Source organism: Lithobates pipiens, unplaced genomic scaffold (assembly GCF_037356315.1).
Source record: "Lithobates pipiens isolate NorthernLeopardFrog02 unplaced genomic scaffold, aLitPip1_a1.2 Scaffold_22, whole genome shotgun sequence".
Classification (NCBI taxonomy): domain Eukaryota; kingdom Metazoa; phylum Chordata; class Amphibia; order Anura; family Ranidae; genus Lithobates; species Lithobates pipiens.
The window spans coordinates 51,263,300-51,283,892 of record NW_027507784.1 but is presented as its reverse complement, the minus strand read 5'-3'; the positions used below and the strand labels follow the sequence as shown (position 1 = coordinate 51,283,892).

Genomic DNA, 20,593 nt, shown 5'->3' with positions numbered 1-20,593 from the left:
ATCAGGTATGATAAAGCCCCACTTAGCTTTGTTTTATAACTTTTAGCTATTCCTCTGTGCTGCAATATATATATTTTTTTACGTTTTAGTTTGCATATCATAGAATGCAATAAAAACTCCTCTAAAAAGCATATAAGAGGTATGAAAAAAGTTTTTTTTTTTTTAATATATGCACTGTGGGAAACGACATCGCATGCTGGAAAACATGCTGTTTTCTCACTTCAAACACATGTGACTATACGACATAGGAGATGCACTGAAAACTCATAAATACTGCATTAGAAAAATACATAAGTTTACATATTTTCACAAATCTGCACATAGAGGTGCCAAAGTCATACAATATTTATTAGCAACACCATCACTAGAATAAAGAATGATAAAGCAAAAAATAAAATTTTCCATAGGCATCCTTTACACTTCACTAATGAGTAATTATCTCCGAGGGCCTTCAACCTACATTCATACACCTCCTCTAAATCCTCCTCTACAGCAGCCTCCGAGTCCCTAAAGACTTCTTTAAACACAGCTGACATACAGGACATGAAACATATTGCCGGAACAAGCCAAGAACAAACTAATATAGATTAATCAATATGGCTCTAAATATAGACATCAATGTAGAAGCTTCTGTCTTACCGTCTTTATGGTAATAGGTGACTTCGACTTTCCTTTCTTCTGACCCCAGCAAGGCCTGCGCTATCTGTGCGATGTCATGTCTCTTGGTCTCTGGGCCATGGAGGAAGTCACAGGTGCATGGTTTCTGCATGACATCTGGCCTTGAGAATCCTGTCATCTCACAGAAGCCATCATTACAGTAAATAATCGCACAGTTCTGGACCCTGGCATTAGCAATAATGAATTTCTTATCTGTAAAAGAAAAATTGGAATATTATAGTTAAAACAAACCAAGAACGTGTAAGCAAACAAACATTTTTGTAGGAATGCTCCAGTCAAACATGAACATTTTGTATTTGAATGGGCTAACATGACCAAGGATTAAAGTGGTATTAAGCGTTGGTATGAAAAGAAAAAAATATGTTCAAGTATATATGTTCTGAACTTGATCAAGCCCCTTCTATTGCTCTCAGCCTCCTCCAAATCTCCAAATACTTTTATTTTGCTGATGTGATCTGACTTTGTTAGAGCAGCCTTTCTCAACCTTTTTATCCCAAAGGAACCCCCAAAATAGTTTCCAGGTCTCAGGGAAACCTTACTAAATCCAATTTATCAGATGACAGTAATGCCGGCCATACACAGTTCGAATTTCAAAAGAATTTTCTTTCGAAAATCATATCTAATGCCGCGTACACACGACCGGACTTTTCAACATCAAAAGTCAGACGGAATGATTCCGGCAGACCATTCGATCGTGTGTGGGCTGCAGCGGACTTTTGATTTGCAAAAGTCTGACAGACTTTAGAAATGGAACATGTTTCAAATTTTTCCGCCAGAACTCCGCCTGACCCAGTTCCTACCAAGAAATCCGCTCGTGTGTATGCTAGTCCGAAGGACAAAAACCGACGCGAGGGCAGCTATTGGCTACTGGCTATGAACTTCCTTATTCTAGTCCAGTCGTATGTCATCACGTTCGAATCCGTCGGACTTTGGTGTGATTGTGTGTGGCCAAGTCTGTTCATTCGGAAAGTCCGTCAGAACTCTGTCAGAACTCCGTCGAAAGTTTGTTGGACCTAGTCCCTCGAAAAGTCCGGTCGTGTGTACGCAGCATAAGAATTTTCGTATGAATTTCGCACCATTAGTGGGCTGCAGCAACAGCCGATTTTCATGCGGAAATAAAATTTGTGGAATCGGACATGTTTGAAATTTTTTGAAAAACTAACGATTTTCTAATCAATGATGGGAGAATCGTGTGAGAAATGTAATAAGAAAATAATATTTATGGAGATAAAAGAAAATTTACGGAGATAAAAGAAAATTTACGTAGAGAAAAGAAGATTCCCAGCCAAGAAAATTATTTTCTGTAGCAACATGAGGTGAAATTGAAGGCTTGGTCGGCCGAATTTCAAAAATCAATGGTGGCACCATCGGATCACAAAAAATTTCTGATATTGAAAAGAAAATTAGTTCGAAATTCCACCATCTATCGCCTGCATTAGGAAAATGCCCCTTACATTGGTGGTCAGAAGGAAGAATGCAACCCTTATAGACAGACTATAAAGATCATTGGTGTCATGCTGCTGGCTCTGCTTAGTGATGTTGACCCTGTAACTCTGCAGGCACCATTAAATAGGAGGTCAATAAGATACAGCTCAAGGGACCCCTAGAAACCTCTGGAGAAAACCTAGAATGGCTGTGTAAGAGGGTGGCTATGTTCATTCTCTATGATACCTCTATATGTAGGAATGTAGCCCCCCCGCTCTTGCTTGCTCCCAGGATGGACTATGGACTTCGAGATGTATAGTGTGCACACATCACCAGGATATATGCTTTCCAGGAGAAAGACCATTGGGCGTTTTCAAAATGTTTTCCTAAATATTAAAGAGGAAGTAAACCCTGATGGGTTTTACTTCCTCTTTATTTCCCTGCAAAGGTAAAGCATAATGGGCTACTATGCATCTCATAGTAGCCCATTATGTGTCACTTACTTGAAACCGAAGCCCTGCCCGATTCATCCCTTCTCTCATGCAATTATTTTAGTAAAAACAAATTCTACAACGAACTATAGGAGTCACAAAAATATCGACTTTATATTCACAACTACATTTTACCTGCACAGAGCTATAACCAAAATAACCAAAATAACATAAATATGGTTTAATGTTTCTTGGACTGTAGTGATTCTTCTCAGTGTCCCCTTTACTTAATTTTCTGAGCTTAGGCACAAATGTCCAAAGCTGTCAAGAATAGGGAAATGAAGTAGAAATAAATGATCATAGTTTGGGTTTTGGCACGTGCTCCCTATCACTGCTACCCTAGACACTAGCCCACCTTTATAGTAAATACTATCGTACATAGAATATACATCTTAAATATTCTATTTAGCTGGAAAAGTAATGCTCTGTCCACATTACTCGATGGATATATATTCTGTGTAGTGGATGATATGATGTAGCATTATTTGATGGCTGCCTTAGCTATGTGTAATACAGTAGTGGTGCCATTTTAGTAGGGATAAACTGATGCACAGGTCCCTCACCTAGGACTGCATTAGGAAGTGTGGCAGCTGGTGGCTGGTAGACACATGAATATAAGCTAGGCATTAAGTGGGGCTGATGGCAAATGTTTTTAAAAAGTGATACTCAAATATTTTATCTGTGCTAGGGAGCCAAGTAAATAGAAAACCTGAATGAATCAGTAGGCCTCACTAAAGGCTGTCCTACATCTACCAAATTGTCTAATTTGGAAATCAAATACTCCCTGCCAAGAAATTTATCAAAAGTTGACCGGTCCTGTTTAGAACAGAGTAAATACTGCAGAATTACCTCGGGCCTCTGATACTGGAGATTTGACAAGGCCTCTGCACCTGTCCACAAGTGCAATGTCTAGTGCATGAGCTATAAGGTCCTCAGGCCCATGCACTGTTGGTAAATGGAGGCAGTATGGGTCCATTTATAAGCTAATAGAAACTTAGAACCAATCACTGCTTGCCTAAAAGTTTTGGTGGCTTTTGTAGGTGAGGCTTTCTACAGCAACAAACCTGAGCCAACAATTTAAGCCATTCTCTTTATTTTGCTGCTGTCATGTTTTTTGCTGTGCTTTAACCACTTCAGCCCCGGACCATTTTGCTGGCCAAAGACCAGACCACTTTTTGTGATTTGGCACTGCGTCGCTTTAACTGACAATTGCGCGGTCATGCGACGTGGCTCCCAAACAAAATTGGCGTTCTTTTTTTCCCACAAATAGAGCTTTCTTTTGGTGGTATTTGATCACCCCTGTGGTTTTTATTTTTTGCACTATGAACAAAAATAGAGCAACAATTTTGAAAAAAACGCATTATTTTTTACTTTTTGTTATAATAAATATCCCCCAAAAATATATAAAAAAAACATTTTTTTCCCTCAGTTTAGGCCGATACATATTCTACATATTTTTGGTAAAAAAAATCGCAATAGGCGATTATTGATTGGTTTGTGCAAAAGTTATAGCATCTACAAAATAGGGGATAGTTTTATGGCATTTTTATTAATAATTTTTTTTTTGTTTACTGGTAATGGTGGTGATCAGCAATTTTTATTGTGACTGCGACATTATGGCGGATACATCGGGCATTTGTGACACATTTTTGGGACCACTGTCATTCATACAGCAATCACTGCTATAAAAATGCAGTGATTCCTGTGTAAATGACACTGGCAGTGAAGGGGTTAACCAGTGGGTGGCAGTGTAGGGGTTAAGTGTTCCTAGGGGTGTTACTAACTGTTGGGGGTTGGGCTTTCTTTTAGTGAACACTGATCTCTGCTCCAATCACATGGCGCAGAGATCAGTGCCACTTGTTGCTAGGCAGAACGGGGAGATGCTGTTTACAACGGCATCTGGGAGTTCAGCCGCCACATGAGACGATCGCGGGTATGCCCGCGGCTATCAAGTCCGCAGGACCTGCGACCGGACTCATGGGGATCCCGATCAGCACGCGCGCGAGCAGGCGGCATTTAAGATTGAACGTACCTGTACGCCAATATGCCTGCCTGTGCCATTCTGCCGACGTACATTGGCGTGCGCTGGTCGGGAAGTGGTTAACCAAGGCTTTATTTAAAGACATCTAAGCTTAAACTGAAATGACTTTGTGAAAGATGAATTAATAATATTCATAAGTACAGTATCCACTTGCCCTCCGGAAGGTTTTAGCCCCTTCAAGACCAGGCCATTTTTTGCTATTTGGCACTGCGCTATTTTAACTGACAATTGCACGGTTATGCATCACTGTGCCCAAATGAAATTTATAGAATTTTCTTCACACAAATAGTGCATTCTTTTGGCATTTTTTTTATTATATAAACAAAAAAGACAGAAAAAAAAAAGATCCAATAAAAAATGTTAAAATTTAAATTTCTTCATGAATTTCGGCTAAAATGTATTCTGATACCCATCTTAAATAAAATACCAATACGTGTATAATAGTTGGTATGCATGAAAAATATAGTGCCTATGGTATATATCCTGGATTTTGTTTTTATACTAGTAATGGGGTTAATCAGCGACTTCTACTACAGTAGGACAGTGAAAGTAGGCAATCAGATTCTAGCTGATGCTAGCTTGGGGGTACACTAACTGAAATCAATAGTGACACTAATATAGCGATCAGTGCTAATACTATAAACTGTCACTGTACTAATCAGTGGCGGCTGGTGTTTTTTTTTTGGGGGGGGGCGGAAAACAACCACCCCCCCAGTCGGCCAGCAACCCCCCCCCCCCCCAAAAAAAATGCATTCAGAAGCTGTGTTTAGAGGCATTTCAAACGCCAAACGCGGCTACTCGCATTTAGGCACGTTTTTGTCTAGTAGCGTTTTTAAAGGGAAACTTTTTATTTATTACATTTGAGCCTGGAAAATGCTAAAAACACAACAAAAACTAAATTATCACTTAAGCATGCAATCTTGATATACCATGTGATAGTCCCCTCATCAGCCAATTATGCTGTACAATGCACGACTTGCATTACTTGACGCTGAAGTTGAATAGTAATTTCACTCACCCTTCAACCATTGAGAATTTAACTTGATGACCCCCACATTGCGCTTGAGACCCTAATGTCTGACTGTTTGCATCTCTTTATGACCCAACATGTTATAAAGTTTTCCAGCTAAAGTCAAAGGTGGCAATTGACATGCCACCTTTAAAAAATGTTTCTGGGTAATTACGCAGCTGTACATACGTATTAGAAAAGTATCATGTGGACATGCATTGAGACATCAATGGATGTGTCCAGTAGCGAAAAACTCTGGTCCTCTCACACAATTTTCTTTGTCTTTGGAGCCTCAGCAAAAGCAACATCAGGAGCATTTCCTCACACATTTCCTCACACATTTCCTCACACATTTCTCACACATGCTCATCATGGGATCCATATTGACAAGCCAACCCAAAAATAACAGCTAGCTACAAGCACACTGCTTTCTCAGCTGCTACTCATACTGTTCTCTCATAGAATGGCTGAAATAGTTAATAAATCCTTGTTTTTAGTGCTTTCTAATCATTTGGGAGGGTCTCCTGAAGTTATCTTATAGTAAACGCTCCTGAACACAAACACCGCTTGTAAATGCTGCTAAACACACGTTTTTAACCACTTTCAGACCGGACCATTTTGCTGGTAAATGACCAGAGGTCTTTTTACACTTTGGCACTGCGCTGCTTTAACTGGTAATTGCGCGGTCATGCAATGTTGTACCCAAACAAAATTTGCGTCCTTTTCTTCCCACAAATAGAGCTTTCTTTTGATGGTATTTGATTGCCTCTGCGATTTTTATTTTTTGCGATATAAACGTAAAAAGACCGCAAATTTTGAAAAAAAATGATATTTTCTACTTTTTGTTATTAGAAAAATCCAATAAACTCAATTTTAGTCATACATTTAGGCCAAAATGTATTCAGCCACATGTCTTTGGTAAAAAAAAAGTCAATAATTGTATATTTATTGGTTTGCGCAAAAGTTGTCACATCTACAAACTAAGGTACGTTTTCTGGAATTTACGCAGCTTTTAGTTTACGACTGCCTATCTCATTTCTTGAGGTGCTAAAATGACAGGGCAGTACAAAACCCCCCCAAATGACCCCATTTTGGAAAGTAGACCCCCTAAGGAAATTGATAAGAGGCATGTTGAGCCCATTGAATATTTTATTTTTTTGCCTCAAGCGATTGAATAATGACAAAAAAAAAATTTTTTTTTTTTTTTTTACACAAAGTTGTCACTAAATGATATATTGCTCACACATGCTATGGGCGTATGTGAAATGACACCCCAAAATAAATTCTGCTGCTTCTCCTGAGTACGGGGATACCACATATGTGGGACTTTTTGGGAGCCTAGCCGCGTACAGGGCCCCGAAAACCAAGCACCGCCTTCAGGCTTTCTAAGGGCGTAAATTTTTGATTTCACGCCTCACTACCTATTACAGTTTTGAAGGCCATAAAATGCCAAGATGGCACAAAACCCCCACAAATGACCCCATTTTAGAAAGTAGACACCCCAAGCTATTTGCTGAGAGGCATGTTGAGTCCATGGAATATTTTATATTTTGCCACAAGTTGCGGGAAAATTACAAACTTTTTTTTTTTTTTTTTTTTTTCACAAAGTTGTCACTAAATGATATATTGCTCATGCATGCCATGGGCATATGTGAAATGACACCCCAAAATAAATTCTGCTGCTTCTCCTGAGTACGGGGATACCACATATGTGGGACTTTTTGGGAGCCTAGCCGCGTACGGGGCCCCGAAAACCAAGCACCGCCTTCAGGCTTTCTAAGGGCGTAATTTTTTGAGTTCACTTCTCACTACCTATTACAGTTTTGAAGGCCATAAAATGCCAAGATGGCACAAAACCCCCACAAATGACCCCATTTTAGAAAGTAGACACCCCAAGCTATTTGCTGAGAGGCATGTTGAGTCCATGGAATATTTTATATTTTGCCACAAGTTGCGGGAAAATTACAAACTTTTTTTTTTTTTTTTTTTTTTTCACAAAGTTGTCACTAAATGATATATTGCTCATGCATGCCATGGGCATATGTGAAATGACACCCCAAAATAAATTCTGCTGCTTCTCCTGAGTACGGGGATACCACATATGTGGGACTTTTTGGGAGCCTAGCCGCGTACGGGGCCCCGAAAACCAAGCACCGCCTTCAGGCTTTCTAAGGGCGTAATTTTTTGAGTTCACTTCTCACTACCTATTACAGTTTTGAAGGCCATAAAATGCCAAGATGGCACAAAACCCCCACAAATGACCCCATTTTAGAAAGTAGACACCCCAAGCTATTTGCTGAGAGGCATGTTGAGTCCATGGAATATTTTATATTTTGCCACAAGTTGCGGGAAAATTACAAACTTTTTTTTTTTTTCACAAAGTTGTCACTAAATGATATATTGCTCACGCATGCCATGGGCATATGTGAAATGACACCCCAAAATAAATTCTGCTGCTTCTCCTGAGTACGGGGATACCACATATGTGGGACTTTTTGGGAGCCTAGCCGCGTACGGGGCCCCAAAAACCAAGCACCGCCTTCAGGCTTTCTAAGGGCGTTACAGTTTTGAAGGCCATAAAATGCCAAGATGGCACAAACCCCCCCCCCCAAATGACCCCATTTTAGAAAGTAGACACCCCTAAATTTAGGGGTACACTAGTGAGACTAGGTAATAAATGGCGGGTGCCCTGAAACTATAAAAAAATAACTAACCAACCAGCGTCACCTGTAACAGTTATATGGTGATCACTGGTGAAAGGGTTAACTAGGGGGCAATCAGGGGGCTTTATGCGGTAGTATATGGGGGTCCCTGGCGCTATAAAAAGCTGCGGCGAACCTAAATACCTACCTGCCTAACTAGCGTCACCTGTGACACTAATACAGCGATCAGAAAAACGATCGCTTATTAGGCTGGGTTCACACTGGAGCGATGCGGGAACGCCACGAATGCGCGGCGGGTTCCCGCATCGCATGCCTCCCGGCGGCAGTTCACACTGCCCTATGCGAACTGCTGGGAGTGTCAGTGAAATGTTAATGACACCCCCAGATCAGTTCGCATATCGCAGTGCGATCTGCAAACTTGGATCGCATGGTGTGAACACCCATGCGATCCGATTCTGCTGCGGACCAAAAAAAGGGTCCCGTGCGAGTTTGCGGCGGGTGCGGCGGGTGCGACACGAATTCAGCCATACTATCTGTATAGCTGAACTCGAATCGCACAGAGATCGGATGTGATTTGCACTGCAGTGCGGTGCGAATCACATCCGTTCTCATAAACCGCTGCAATGTGAACCCAGCCTTAGTGACACTGGCGACGGGGGGTGATCATGGGGTTAAACCTTTATTGGGGGGGTTAGGGGGGTACCTTAGAACTAAAGGGGGCTAACCCTAACTGCCCTAACAGTTATTAGTCACAAATGACACCTGCCGGGTGATCAGGGGGTTAAACCTTTATTAGGTAATAAATGGCGGGTGCCCTGAAACTATAAAAAAATAACTAACCAACCAGCGTCACCTGTAACAGTTATATGGTGATCACTGGTGAAAGGGTTAACTAGGGGGCAATCAGGGGGCTTTATGCGGTAGTATATGGGGGTCCCTAGCGCTATAAAAAGCTGCGGCGAACCTAAATACCTACCTGCCTAACTAGCGTCACCTGTGACACTAATACGGCGATCAGAAAAATGATCGCTTATTAGGCTGGGTTCACACTGGAGCGATGCGGGAACGCCGCGAATCCGCGGCAGGTTCCCGCATCGCATGCCTCCAGGCGGCAGTTCACACTGCCCTATGCGAACTGCTGGGAGTGTCAGTGAAATGTTACTGACACCCCCAGATCAGTTCGCATATCGCAGTGCGATCTGCAAACTCGGATCGCATGGTGTGAACACCCATGCGATCCGATTCTGCTGCGGGCCAAAAAAAGGGTCCCGTGCGAATTTGCGGCGGGTGCGGCGGGTGTGGCGGGTGCGGCGGGTGCGGCGAATGGCTGAACTCGAATCGCACAGAGATCGGATGTGATTTGCACTGCAGTGCGGTGCGAATCACATTCGTTCTCATAAACCGCTGCAATGTGAACCCAGCCTTAGTGACACTGGCGACGGGGGGTGATCACGGGGTTAAACCTTTATTGGGGGGGTTAGGGGGGTACATTAGAACTAAAGGGGGCTAACCCTAACTGCCCTAACAGTTATTACAGTCACAAATGACACCAATGCAAAAAAAAAAAAAAAAAAAAAAAAAATGACATTGGTGTCACTGTGACTGGGGGGGCAGGGGTAATTGGGGGGGTGATCGGGGGGTAAAGGGGGGGTGTGAGTGTGCCTGGCATGTTCTACTGTGTGTGGGATGTGTTGGTGCAACTCACTGATCCGCTCTCCTCCGTGTCGGAACGAAAAATACCGACACGGAGGAGAGAATACATCACTTCCTCTCCTGTGTTTACATTACAGGAGAGGAAGTGATGTCACCGAGGATTTCCATTCGTCGGGAGCGATCGCGAGGGGGTGGCCATGAATGAATGGCCGTCCCCTCGTCCGGGATCGCTCCCGAACGAAAACCGACCGCCGCAGGCACCGGGCGGGGGCCCGATCGGGCCCCCGACCCGCGGGAGGCAAATCACGTACATGTACGTGCTTATGCCTGCCCGTGCCATTCTGCCGACGTACATCGGCGTGAGGCGGTCGGCAAGTGGTTAAACATGGATTACTAGCTGTGATGTTCCAGCGTTCAGGATAGGTTGAGAAACGTTCTGTGTACATGAAGCCTTATGCCCCGTACACACGATCGGACTTTCTGACAACAAAACTGTGGATTTTTATTCGAAGGTTGTTGGCTCCAACTTGTCTTGGTCACACAAATGTTGGCCAACAATTACGAACGTGGGAACATGGTGATGTACAAGACGTACAACGAGATGATAAAAAGGAAGTTCAATAGTCATGCGCCACCCTTTGGGCTCCTTCTGCTAATGTTGTGTTTGGTGAGCATTGATTCCCAGCATGCGTGGACTTTTGTGCTACGGACATGTGTACACAAGTCCGACAAAAAAAAAATTGTTGGCGGAAAATTTAAAAACCTGCTAGCCAACATTTGTTGGCGGAAAGTCCGACAACAAATGTTCAATGGAGCATACACACAGTTGGACTTTCCACCAACAAGCTCACATGCAACATTTGTTGATTGGAGTTTTTTGCTGGCGGGATTTCCGATTGTGTGTACGGGGCTTTAGGCATCTAAAATAGTAAGGAGCATGCTGGATTTTGGCAGCTCAACAGTTATTTGTTCATACTTGCTGTATTTTTTAAATCAAAAACCATGGGGAAATAAGCACATATCACAAAGATGTACTGATTTTTTATTTTATTTTTTTGCTCTGATATATCCTTTAAGAAGAATATAATGCTTTTCATAACTGAAATAACTGCAATTATTGTATTTCTATAAACGCTCCCTGTTCATCTATCATTTAGAATCATTTCCTGATTCTAGTTTATTAAAAAAGGATAGACTTTCCAAATACACTGAACATATTAAGCTAATTATATCACCCTTCTGCATTCATTTCCCAGTGTCAGTTGTGCTAATATGACTTAGTTAAAGAATTAATGGATGTCACATGTGCCAGGATCTGGCGGACTATAATCTAGGAGGCAGTAAGTTTATATGTTGCAGAATATATCAATTTCCTTCTGAATAATTTTAACATTCCATCACAATCAGCCGACATGTTCTTGCCTCTTCGGTGGATCAGCGGAGATAAATTGTTCTGGCACAGCAATTCCATTTTATGACTAGAATAGGTAACAGCTATTTAATAAAGTTATTATGTTTCAAACAGACTCAAAAGAACACAGATAGAAATTGTTAAAGATATATTTCCTTGTGTACCCAGCATAATAGGAGATTGGAGAATGTTGCTAGGTTGCTGAAAATGAGGGCTTATTTACACCAGCAGGCGCGCTATACCAGGCATACTATACCAGTCATGCTATACCAGGTGCACTATGCCAGGTGCACTATGCCAGGCGTACTATACCAGTCATGCTATACCAGGTGCACTATGCCAGGTGCACTATGCCAGGCGTACTATACCAGTCATGCTATACCAGGTGCGCTATACCAGGCGCGCTATGCCAGGCACGCTATACCAGGAGTGCTATACCAGGCGTGCTATACCAGGCGCACTATACCAGTCATGCTATACCAGGCGCACTATACCAGATGCACTATACCGGGTGCGCTATACCAGGCACGCTATACCAAGCGCACTACACCAGGCACACTATACCAGGCACTATACCAGGCGCGCTATACCAGGTGCGCAATACCAGGCACGCTATACCAGGCGCGCTATGCCAGGCACGCTATACCAGGCGTGCTATACCAGGCGTGCTATGCCAGACGCATTATACCAGGAGCGCTATACCAGGCACGCTATACCAGGCGTGCTATACCAGGCGTGCTATGCCAGACGCATTATACCAGGAGCGCTATACCAGGCACGCTATACCAGGCGTGCTATGCCAGGCGCACTATTCCAGACGCATTATACCAGGAGCGCTATACCAGGCACGCTACACCAGGCGCGCTATACCAGGCGTGCTATACCAGGCACACTATACCAGGCACTATAGCAGGCGCGCTATACCAGGCGCACTATACCAGGCGCACTATACCAGGCACTACACCAGGCGCACTATACCAGGCACTACACCAGGCGCACTATAACACAGCCGCTGGTGTGCGCTGCAAAGGGAAGCACTGCAAGCCTATACAGAGCAGCTCAATGCATATAATGTAAATGAGCCTCAAAGTTTCTGCAATACTTGCAAACAAGCACTGACATTACTGTTTTGTAATGTATGTGTGGCGTATCCAATAGAAGCATATGTCAGGGCAAAATTTAAAAAATACAATTCAGTACACCTGTTCAATACATGCAATATTCCCCATATTGTATAGCTTTAATAAGTCTGCAAGTACATAAAAATACCAGATGATTTGCCAGAAAGTCTTGGGGGGTTATTTACTAAAACTGGCGAATGCAAAATCTGGTGCAGCTCCTCAAAGAAACCAGAAACCAATCAGCTTTCAGGTTTTATTGTCAAAGCTTAACCACTTAAAGTGACACTAAAGCTAATTTTATTTTATTTTTTAAATAACAAACATGTCATATTAACAAACATGTCCTACTTACCTCCACTGTGCAGCTCGTATTGCACACAGTGGCCCTGATCCTGGTCTTCTGGGGTCCCTCTGCGGTTGTCTCAGCTCCTCCCCGCATCAGATAACCCCCTGGGAGAAGCGCTCTCCCGGGGGGTTACCTTGTGGGCGCGCTCCCGAGTCCAGCATTCCGCATCCAAAAAAAAATTTTTTTTACATCAGTTTAGGCCAATATGCATTCTATATATTTTTGGTAAAAAAAAGTGCAATAAGCGTATATTGGATGATATCACTAGAAAAAAAAAGCCTTTAAAAATTAGTTTGCAAAAACTCCAGCAAAGCAGCTTCACTATTATCCCATTAAAGAAGAAGAGAATGTGCGCTGCATTTCGAGATTTCATAATTTGCCACGTCACGAATGTTAATTCTCCATTACGAATGCTAGTTTACAAGACCGACCGCTTCTGGCTCGTCCTTGCTCCCGAGCATGTGTGCTTGTAATTTAGACTTTTATCTGACATGCTCGGAAAATCCGACAACAAACATTTGTCCACGGAAAATTTTAAAACCTACGATCCAACATTTGTCCGCAGAAAATTTGACAACAATTGTCTGATGGACCGTACTAACGGTCAGATTTTCCGCCAACAGCCTGTCATCACACAATTCCCGTCGGAAAACCAGATCGTGTGTACGAGGCTTTAGTCTTGAGTTCTAATGTGTCAGGATAATTGCGACTGGTCGTGTGAATTCTGTGTCAGGACTTTCCAACCAGCTTCACATTATGACAACACATGTATACCCATGGTGGATCACTTGTGTGATCTCCGGAGATAGAGTTTACAGATAATGATAATATAGTAGACAGCACTATATTTATAGAAGGTACTGAACATCTATCTATCTATCTATGTATGTATGTGTATCTATCTATCTATCTATCTATCTATCTATCTATCTATCTATCTATCTATCTATCTATATATCTATCTATCTATGTATCTGTCTTATACATATATTTTAACTTATCATATATAGTATTATAATGATCTATGCATAGGGAGGCAGCCATTATTGGTCATTATATGTACAGGCTTTGCTTCTTGCTATGGGTTGGCTAATTCAATGAAAAGAAAGCACTCCCTGTGTGGCTGATATCTTATCTTACCAGCTGTTAAGAGCCAGAGTAATTCAAGGGGATGCTTTTATCATCCCTCCAGTAGCTAATCTATAAATCACTACACGCGATAGAATAACATAAATTTGGAAATGCAAGGACGAAAAAATATGAAAGTCACTGCAATTCTTATGCCCCGTACACACGATCGGATTTTCCGACAACGAAACCGTGGATTTTTTTCCACCGTCAAGAACACGGTGATGTACAACACTACGTCAAGCCGAGAAAATTAAGTTCAATGCTCCCGAGCATGCGTTGAATTGTTTCCCAGCATGCGTAGGAATTTTGCACGTCGGAAATTGCTACAGACGATCGGAATTTCCAATCTGAACTTTTTCTGTCGGAAAAATAGAGAACCTGCTCTATTTTGTTGGCTCAAACTTATCTTGCATACACACAGTCACATAAATGTTGGCCAAAAATTCCGAACGTGAGAATGCGGTGACGTATAACACGTATGACGAGCCGAGAAAAACCCAGTGTGACTCCTTCTGCTTGAATCAGAGCATGTGCGAACTTTTATGCGTCGGACTTGTGTACACAAAATCAACCTGCTCTCAAAGATTTGTGTGCGGAAATTCCGACAGCAAATGTTTGATGGAGCATACACGCGGCCGGACTTTCCGACAACAAGCTCACATCGAACATTTCGCGTCGGAAACTCCGATCGTGTGTACGCGGCATTATAGTTACAATATGTGCTTAAGGGAAATATTCCATGTGTTTTCTTTAACCGATTCCCAACCAGCGCACGCCAATATACATCGGCAGAATGGTGCTGCTGGGCAAAAGGGCATCCCCTTTAAGAAGCCACGCTGCTGCTGCGCATGCACCGCATTCTTAGTGACCGCGGGCCCCGCGGACTTGGTGTCCGCTGGGTGCCCACGATCGTGTCACGGAGAGGTAGAACGGGGAGATGCTTTTGTAAACAAAGCATTTCCCCGTTCTGCCTAGTGACAGGAAAGAGATCACTGCTCTCTGTTATCGAGAGCTGTGATCACTGTCATGTGAAGTGTGTAGTCCCTCCCCCCACAGTTACAATCACTCCTAGGACACACTTAACCCCTTCACCGCCCCCTAGTGGTTAACCTCTTTCACTGTCAGTGTCATTTACACAGTAATCGATGCATTTTTATACCACTGATCACTGTATAAATGACAATGGTCCCAAAATAGTGTCAAAATTGTCTGACGTGTCCGCCACAATGTCGCAGTCCCATTACTAATAAAAAAAAATTAAAAATGCCATAAAACTATCCCCTATTTTGTAGACGCTATAACTTTTGTGCAAACCAATCAATAATCCCTAATTGCAATTTTTTTTTTTACCAAAAATATGTAGTAGAATACGTATCGGCCTAAACTGAGGAAAAAAACGTTTTTTTTTTATATATTTTTGGGGGATGTTTATCATAGCAAAAAGTAAAAAAATAATGTGTTTTTTTTCAAAATTGTCACACTTTTTTTGTTTATAGCGCAAAAAATATAAACCACAGAGTTGACCAAATAACACCAAAAGAAAGCTCTATTTGTGGGAAAAAAAGGACGTCTATTTTGTTTGGAAGCCATGTCGCATGGCCGCGCGATTGTCAGTTAAAGCGATGCAGCGCCGAATCGCAAAAAGTGGTCTGGTCTTAAGCCAGCAAAATGGTCCGGTCTGAAAGTGGTTAATGACCCGAAGGCAGCGTGTATAACGTCACTTCCAAATTCTGGTGTCATTTTCTCAAGTCAGGATGGCCAGGGAAGAATCTTATTGAGACCAATCTATATTCCATTAGCAGAGTGGATAAAAATCAATGACATTTAAAAAAAAAATCTAAAAAATCTTATTTTTTATTTAAATAAGGTTATAATAAGTAAGATACATTAATAATTTAGTTTATTCAGCATGAAGTGGAGCTTAGTTATGTAGCATGAGGCTGTATATTCTGCAATATTTAAAGGGTAACTCCACTTTCGTGGGGGAAAAAAAAAATAGCAAATAAAGAAAATATAATATAGCGCATATGATTGCGACACTAATCATTTTGTAATTGAATGTTATTAAAAATGACCTTTCCTTTTCAATCTGCAGCCACTGTAATTTTGTGAGAATACATTGCAATATGGCTACCTGGAGTTTTCTGTATACAGAGAGTGTACTGATCAATCCCCAGAAACATCATTTCCTGCTTGTGTGATTGGCTCACCAATTTTCCCAGAAGTCTTCCTAACATACAAGTCAGATTTCAGGCATCCCTTGCAACATAAATTTTGTTTTTTGAGAGATACTTTCAATAGGAACACGTCTAAAGGGATGCAGGCCAAGCAGATTTCCTAATTAGTCCTCTGCAGCTCCACAGCTGACAGTTAATTATGAATTAGACCCACTAAGAACAGAGGCACAGACAAACACACAGGGGTCTTCAGAATAACAAAAGGTAAGACTCTGCAGCAAAATTTGTAATAATCCTTGCAATGTACAGAGATCACCCAGAGGGGAAAGTTTTTTTTCTCAAGAAAAGTGGAGTTACGCTCTCAATTTTTAGAAAATTCATTCAATGAATCCAAGCTCTGATAACATGCACTGCATTGATGCATTTATATAATTTCGCAGTAACTATGAGATAAATCAAAGTTCAGGAATATTCCTTTATCCCATTGTTTTGCAAATCTATGTACACTACAAACTGTATGATTGAATTGGTTCTGATATCGCTGTTTTACTAATTTGACAGCTTATTATTCTAAATAGGAAACCTTCATTTTGTTTGCAAATATTAAAGATTCTAACTACCAGTGAGAATGAGTCTCCTTACATTTAACCACTTACAGACCGGACCATTTTGCTGGTCAAAGACCAGACCACTTTTTGCGATTCCGCACTGTGTCACTTTAACTGACAATTGCGCGGTCGTGCGACGTGGCTCCCAAACAAAATTGACATCCTTTTTTTCCCACAAATAGAGCTTTCTTTTGGTGGTATTTGATCACCCCTGCGGTTTTTATTTTTTGCGCTATAAACAAAAATAGTGCGACAATTTTGAAAAAAACGCATCATTTTTTACTTTTTGTTATAATAAATATCCCCCAAAAATATATAAAAAAACATTTTTTTCCCCCAGTTTAGGCCAATACGTATTCTTCTACATATTTTTGGTAAAAAAAATCGCAATAAGCGATTATTGATTGGTTTGCGCAAAAGTTATAGCGTTTACAAAATAGTGATAGTTTTATGGCATTTTTATTAATAATTCTTTATTATTATTTTTTACTAGTAATGGCGGCGATCAGCGATTTTTACTGTGACTGCGACATTGCGGCAGACACATCGGACATTTTTGACACATTTTTGGGACCATTGTCAGTTATACAGCATTCACTGCTATATAAATGCAGTGATTCCTGTGTAAATGACACTGGCAGTGAAGGGGTTAACCAGGGGATGGCAGTGTAGGGGTTAAGTGTTCCTAGGGGTGTGTTACTAACTATGGGGGGGCTGGGCTTTCATTTAGTGAACACTGATCTCTGCTCCAATCACATGGAGCAGAGATCAGCGTCACTAGTTGCTAGGCAGAATGGAGAAATGCTGTTTACAAGGGCATTTCCTCCATTCAGCCGCCCCCTGATATGATCGCGGGTATGCCTGCGGCAATTGGGTATGCCCGCGGCAATCGGGACCCACGACCGGACTCACGGGGGTCCCAACCGGCAGGGCGGCATTGAAGATTGGACGTACCTGTACGCAGAGGCGGCTCTAGGCTTTGTGAGGCCTTAGGCATAACCTAGACGTGAGGCCCCACTCACCTCTAAAATGGGGAAAAAAATAATTGAAGCAATAAAAATTAATTGCATATATTAAGAGTACTGATGTCAGTGTGCTCTATCACACCCAGTGGCATACTAACTAGGGGGCGGGGGGTGCGGTCCTCCCCAGGTGCCACACATTAGGGGGGTGTCAGGCGGCTCCCCTGTATGAAACAGTGAGAGTGGGACAGGCTTGGTAGTGTAGCTGATGTGACATGCTGAGTAGGGACAGGCAGACAGACCCATTGTCACAAAGCTCTCACTCTCTGTTAAATTATAACAGCCCAGTGAGTGAGTACTCCCCCCCTCCCTCCACAGAGATGGAAGAGTCTGCATTGGCTCTGCCCCCTCTCTCCCCTGCGTGTCCCATCCATGCTCCGTGCAGCCCGTGTGCAAACTGTATCGCATTTGCACCAAAATGGTGAGGGACCCTTTTTTTGGTCTGCACTGGAATTGGATTGGATGGGTGTTTACACCTATGCAATCCGATTCTTGCACCATTTCACAGTTTTCACTGCGATTTACAAACCGATCTGGGGATGTCATTAATTTTACATTGACACCCGTAGCAGCTTGCAAAGGGCAGCAAGCAACATGCAATGCAGGAATCTGCACTGGAATCTCATCGATTCCTGCATCACATATATGTGAACCAGAACTCCGGTAGGTTCACACTGATGCGCTGTGGTTCAGTTGCCTAAATTTTCACTACAGTCCCACAGACTATTAGGTTACACATTTTTGCACCATTTGCACCATTTTCTGAAAGCGCACCAAATGTCCTCTATACTGAATCTTTCAGAAAACACAGTAAAATTACCCAAGCTAATAAACGTCTGTGGGACTGCAGCTAAAAATGAGGATTATATGCAGAAAAACTGCATATACCCCAGCACTGCGACAAACTCCAGGACACCAGTGTGAACCCAAAGGCTTCAGGGTGCTGTGTAATGTAAAGGGATCCAGGAGGTGCAGAGGGTTTTGTAATGTAAAGGTGTCCTGAGGTGCACAGTGCTATGTAATGTAAAGGGGTCCAGAGGTGCAGGGGGCTGTGTAATGTAAAGGGGTCCACAGGTGCAGGGGGCTGTGTAATGTAAAGGGATCCACAGGTGAAGGGGGCTGTGTAATGTAAAGGGGTCCACAGATGCAGGGGGCTGTGTAATGTAAAGGGGTCCACAGGTGCAGGGGGCTGTGTAATGTAAAGGGATCCACAGGTGAAGGGGGCTGTGTAATGTAAAGGGGTCCACAGATGCAGGGGGCTGTGTAATGTAAAGGGGTCCACAGATGCAGGGGGCTGTGTAATGTAAAGGGGTCAAGGAGGTGCAGATGGTTTTGTAATGTAAAGGTGTCCTGAGGTGAAGGGGGCTGTGTAATGTAAAGGGGTCCACAGATGCAGGGGGCTGTGTAATGTAAAGGGGTCCACAGATGCAGGGGGCTGTGTAATGTAAAGGGGTCAAGGAGGTGCAGATGGTTTTGTAATGTAAAGGTGTCCTGAGGTGCAGGGTGTTGTGTAATGTAAAGGGGTCTAGAGGTGCAGGGTGCTGTGTAATGTAAAGGGGCCCTGAGGTTCAGGGGGTTGTGCAATGTAAAGGGGTCTAGAGGTACAGGGGGTTGTGTAATGTAAAGGGGTCTAGAGGTGCAGGGGGTTGTGTAATGTAAAGGGGTCTAGAGGTGCAGGGGGTTGTGTAATGTAAAGAGGTCCAGAGGTTCACCGGTTTTGTAATGTAAAGAGGTCCAGAGGTGTGTAATGTAAAGGGATCCAGAGCTGCGGGGGGCTGTGCAATGTAAAGGAGTCCAGTTGTGGAGAGGGGGTACAAAGTGGTGACAAAGAGATATTGGGGGATGCAGAGGTATGCAGGGGACACAGTGCAGTGTTTTTACATTTTAAAGTGAGGGGGGGTGCCAGATATAGGAGTCGCCCCGGGTGCCGAATGCTCTAGGTACACCCCTGATCACACCAGCGCTGAGCGCACACTGACACCAGCGCTGAGCGCACACTGACACCAGCACTGAGAGCACACTGACACCAGGGCTCTTAATATATGCAATTCATTTGAATTAATACTTAGTACTGTGCGCTGTTGTCAGTGCTCTCAACTCCCCATTCACATGTATCCCTCCAATCACATGTACCACCCTAGTCATATATACCGCACCCCCAGTCACATGTACCACCCCCCCAGTCACATGTACCACCCCCCCAGTCACATGTACCGCACCCCCCAGTCACATGTACTGCACCCCTCAGTCACATGTACCCCCCTAGTCATATATGCCACCCCCCCAGTGACATGTACCGCACCCCCCAGTCACATGTACCGCACCCCCAGTCACATGTACCACCCTAGTCATATATACAACCCCCCCAGTCACATGTACCGCACCCCCCAGTCACATGTATCGCACCCCCCAGTCACATGTACCACACCCCCAGTCACATGTACCGCACCCCCCAGTCACATGTACCACACCCCCCAGTCACATGTACCACCCTAGTCATATATACCACCCCCCTAGTCACATGTACCACCCTAGTCACATGTACCGCACCCCCAGTCACATGTACCGCACCCCCCAGTCACATGTACCACCCCCCCAGTCACATGTACCCCCCAGTCATATATACCACCCCCCAGTCACATGTACCACCCCCTCAGTCACATGTACCACCCCCAGTCACATGTACCACCCTAGTCATATATACCACCCCCTCAGTCACATGCACCCCTCAAGTCACATCCGCCCCCCCCCCGCCCATGTACCTCACACATAGCAAGGCTCTGTCCCCTCACAGCTCAGTCAGTAGGCTGCAAACAG

General features: G+C 43.2%; 1 protein-coding gene across 1 annotated transcript in view; it reads right to left on the bottom strand.

The window, feature by feature from the left end:
- The window catches only part of KCNH7 (potassium voltage-gated channel subfamily H member 7), a 685,804-nt gene that overhangs the window by 648,177 nt on the left and 17,034 nt on the right, over positions 1-20,593 (bottom strand). The window contains exon 2 of the mRNA XM_077447576.1: positions 640-870. Coding sequence (XP_077303702.1) covers positions 640-870 — 231 coding nt within the window. The remainder of the gene's footprint in view (positions 1-639; positions 871-20,593) is intronic.